General features: G+C 31.6%; 1 protein-coding gene across 1 annotated transcript; it reads right to left on the bottom strand.

Annotated features, from left to right (window-relative positions):
- LOC109226307 (NAC domain-containing protein 104-like) lies at window positions 549-3,022 on the bottom strand. Its single transcript, XM_019391094.1, has 3 exons — window positions 2,725-3,022; window positions 1,765-2,027; window positions 549-941 (listed from the first exon to the last, which is right to left on the bottom strand). The coding sequence occupies exons 1-3, from the start codon at window positions 2,891-2,893 to the stop codon at window positions 786-788; spliced, it is 588 nt and encodes a 195-aa protein (XP_019246639.1). The 5' UTR covers window positions 2,894-3,022; the 3' UTR covers window positions 549-785.

Below are 4,502 nucleotides of genomic sequence, written 5' to 3'. Positions count from 1 at the left end.
CGCTGAATCGATCTAGTACCTCCATTGGAGTCCGATGGATGAAAGCACCAATGTTATGAACTCAACAAGACGATGCCTCGATTAAACTTCCAAATAAACTAATTATAATAGAAATACAAAGGATATAATCATAAGCTAAGAAAATAGCAACAGAGAGAAAGGAGATGAGGGAGACAGAGCCACAGAGAGAAATAGCGGGGGAGAGATACGGAAGTTTCTACAATATTTTCAGCCTATCATATCCGTGTTCACGCCTAGTCCCTTTTAACTGATTCCTTATTGCACTTCTTGGGCCTGGATCCCAAATTAATCTTTTTGAAGGTCTTCTGGCCCTGTGGCTTCTTCTCGACCCAATAGTTCTTCTAAGCCCAATAGCTTGATTCATAACAAGTACGTTGTTACAACTGTGCCAAAATCCCTTTATACTATTGTCTTATGCACTTTTGAGTGCCAGAATGAAAATGGAAAAGAGAAATTATCGAAATAGACTGAGCTGTTTGTTTATAAAACATTTTCTTTTGGGAAATTTTAAATTAAATAATTGCCATAACTCATAAGTAGGAGTTGATGTATTCACGTATATATGCAACGTACAATTATGAGAGACACCCTATATATGATATTACATAAATGTGTATACAAGTTATATGTACTCAAAGTATAATATATGAAAGACCATATGCTATACGTACACTATTACATTACTGTATTATATATACAAATATATATGTACTAAAGTATAATTATAACATATGTACTATAACATTACTTAAGACCTATAGCTCTTATGGAAAACTTATCTCCTTTTCTTCTTCATCATCGATAGATAAAAAGACTTCATCCAAAGCTGAGAGCTCAACTTCATCATCACAATTTCTATAGAGGCAATTTATCCCTTGAGATTGGTTGTTCGATTCATGTACTCTACATAAAACCAATTCCTGAAAATAAAAAGAAAAAAAATATAAATTGGAAAAAAAAATTGAGATGCAAATATATTTTTTTCTTGACTCGAAAGCTAAGTTAGCAGCTGGGGCGTGAAGTACTACTTTTGGTCATGTCATTTGACTTTGAAAGGTCAAAATTCATGAATTCCACGAGAGGTGGTTAAATAACATGCTATATACATAGAAATTTTCATCTTTTCCATTTATAAATCTTTTTATATTGGTTTAGAGGTTAAATAATAGTATAGACTGGTTAAACTCACCATTGAGCTAAGGGAAAAATTTAAATTCTACAATTAAATTTTTGAATACTTAAGTAATTTCTTATTATTCAATATTTGACATAAACGTCAAATCATTATAGGGTTCATTTATACGATTGACAGTGTAAATGAATTTTATGCTATGTAGGAGCTAATATCAGTTTATGTAGGAGTGAATTAACTTGGGGCGTAACCTTAAAAATCTGATTAATGACATATTAAAACCTGTTAAACTAGTCATTCTCGTGGATGCTATTTAGAAATTAGTCCGTACTTATTTTGTCTTGAAATTTTAAACTAAAAATCTTTAACTTCAGGACTTTTTTGTCCCGAAAAATTGAACTGAAAAACAGAAATTTATGACGCACTGGTTAATTCCTAAATAGCAGCCCTTTAAAGTGGCTACCTGGTGTCATTTCCATGTTAAACTACAATACTGATAATGTAAACTTTTTTTACACTTGACCTTATATATGTAACTTAAGGTTTAATTTATAAAATTTAAAACATTAAATAAAATCCTATTAGATAGGATGGAAGGAGTATTTACTTACCATTTCATTTTCTCTTTTCTTGGTAGGCTTCTTGAAGGAATTACTGCTAGAGAGGTGGAATTCTTCCATAATCCAATTACTTTGTACTTCATGAATATTATAGTACACAAAATACTTCTTTATTCCTACCATTTTTTCTCCAAAATTTTCAAGTATAATTGGCTCATTCATATGTATTTCCTTCCAATATCCTTGTCTTGTAGCTCGATTTTCCTTCACTTGGCTGAAGAAATACCACTGATTTTTGCCCCACAAAGCCTTCTCTAATTGTTCCAACATATGCAAAATAGGTAAAAATAAAAGAAATGAGTAATTCAGAAGGATGAGGGAAAAAAAAAAGGTATATAACCCCTGCTTCTAATTTTATCCATTAGGGTCAATTTAATGATTTTTATAGTGATTTGGACTTGTACAAGTTCTGTCTAATAAAATAGGACTTGGAACTCTATAGATTATACAAAAAATAGTACGAGCAGAAAATGTTCCAATGAAAAAGTGTTAGTGAAAAGTTTGTTAATAGAACTTCTATAAATATGGTTCATTTTTTGAGGAAAAAACGAGGGAAAAAAGTTTGATCTTATTGTTGAGTTGAGACAAAAATTTAATAATTTATAGGATATTTTAACGCAATAAATCAATTAAAAATAGGTTCTCAAGTTCCAAAAATGTTTTTAAAGGACCTCCTATAAATACACTTCACTCTTTGGAGATAAATCAAACGAGAAAAAGGAAAGATCGATATTATTTTTTCAATATTGCCAAGAAATGTAAATTTTAAGATAGTAAAACAATAAAATCAATTAAAAAAAGGTTGTCTCAGGCTCCAAAAATGATCTTTTCTTCATGGGGACGAGTCTAATTAAAAGTAAGCTAGAAGTTTTTATTATTTTATTAAAGGCAAAACGAAAATATAAAGAAGTAAAGTAAATTATGATAGAGAAATATATTCAAAAAATATACCATTGAGTTCTGAAGGATCAGAAGAAGAAAAATCAATATAAGGAATATTGATGCTGGGATAGAACGATAAGCCTGCAACTTTACTTTTGAGATAATACATAACAATCTCTTCATCTGTTGGATCGAAACAAAAACCTGGAGGAAGACCAATTACTCTTTCATCCTCCATTATCACTACCAAATATTTTCTGAAAGCGAACTGAATGGAATTGTTATATGTAGGAAATTTAAACCTTCTTCTGGCTAAGCTTCCTTTTAGGGTTTGTTTAATTTAGGAGTTGATAAAGAAGAAGAATGATAAGAGTTGACGAATGTTGCTGTTTTCTTTTTATAGAAAGAAAATATATATACTTTAGTAAAATGGCCCTACACTCTACTTCTATTCCTCGCTTGTAGTAGATTTAAAATAGACGCAACAGGTTCAGAATTTTAACTCTATACAGAGACGGATCTAGAATTTTTATAATATGGGTGCACCACTAAAAAAAAAAGAAAATATTAAATGGAATTTATTCATTGCTCGTCTAGGTAAATAACTCAGCATTCAACCAAGTACATCATTTAAGTTTTTTGGAGTATGGGTGCCAGTGAATTATATTAGACTAATTCTAAAAATTATGTACATAAAATACCTAGTTTGACGAAAAGACCATGGGTTCATGTATCCCATATATTTGTCTGTAAATCCCTTGTATAAAATTATACTTCATGTCGAAAGTATTAGATTAAATGAATCCGGAACCATTACATTGGATCTGCTTCTGTTTAATCCGAACCTTACATTGGATCTACCGGTTTTAACTTCTAAATTCGCTGCACCTCATTAGAGCGGGAGATAGTGGCGGTTGATTAGAAATGAAGAGTGTGTAAGTAATGAAAATAGTTTTACAAGGGGTCAAAGGCTGCTGCTAATTGGAGTAGTACTATATAGTATGAAATATGAGGCAGAGCCGACCCTTAAGAATGTGAGTTCGTTAATCTATTTGCTTTACATTGATGCTACATATAATGTAAGAGAAAATAATTAGTCGTGAAGTTAGTGATAAATATTGTCTTTATGTTCTTTCATAAATTTATATATCAGTATAAAAGAGCTTTTAGTACCTTTTTTTTATATTTAAAAATATTGGTTTAAGATGAACTTAAATGAGACGACATAAATTTTCAGGGAAAACCGTTGTCACTATTCTTCGGGTACACACAGGGTAATTTTATCACTGAGCGATAGCTTATAGACCACACAGGAGATGTAAATCGCGCTAGGCAAGCTCGGTGCGAAACGAACTTTGACGCTGGTAAGGAGAATCAATCTCAAGCTTTCCATGTGAGAAACATGTCACCCAATCAACTCAGTCAACCCTTGCAGGTAATGAGACGACATCATTAATCAATAAAAATTTATATAATCGGCGACCAACATTAAGAGAGGGTGGTAGGGGTTAGGGTACGTGTTGATTAGAAATGAAAAGTGGGAGGGGATAACGTTTCTTGAGAGTTCATAGGCGGCGGGTAATCCAAGAGAGACAAGTACTGATTGAATTGTTTTTACAGGAAATGGATGTGTTTTCACTTTGAAGTAACTTCATTTACAAACATCTGTGATTTTGTCGTTTAATTATCTTTAAAATACTAAAAAAGCAGTTCTATTGAGATAAGCAATATCGTAGCTTACTTAGTGGAATTAATGAACTGAGTGGATGATCATGATGATGAACTGTGAAACAAAAGTAGTAGTTTGATTTTACGTGTGCAAACACAAATATACACACGTAAAATGT

This window comes from Nicotiana attenuata, chromosome 5 (genome assembly GCF_001879085.1).
Source record: "Nicotiana attenuata strain UT chromosome 5, NIATTr2, whole genome shotgun sequence".
NCBI lineage: Eukaryota > Viridiplantae > Streptophyta > Magnoliopsida > Solanales > Solanaceae > Nicotiana > Nicotiana attenuata.
This window is presented reverse-complemented; position numbering and strand designations above follow the sequence as displayed.

What these genes read in the sequence shown, in the direction of transcription:
- LOC109226307 (XM_019391094.1), bottom strand. Translation starts at nt 2,893, where the DNA reads ATGGAGGATGAAAGAGTAATTGGTCTTCCTCCAGGTTTTTGTTTCGAT. An exon ending in TGATCCTTCAGAACTCAATG is followed by an intron (nt 2,028 to 2,724) that starts GTATATTTTTTG and finishes TGGAACAATTAG; the next exon opens with AGAAGGCTTTGTGGGGCAAA. An exon ending in AGAAAAGAGAAAATGAAATG is followed by an intron (nt 942 to 1,764) that starts GTAAGTAAATAC and finishes TTTTATTTTCAG; the next exon opens with GAATTGGTTTTATGTAGAGT.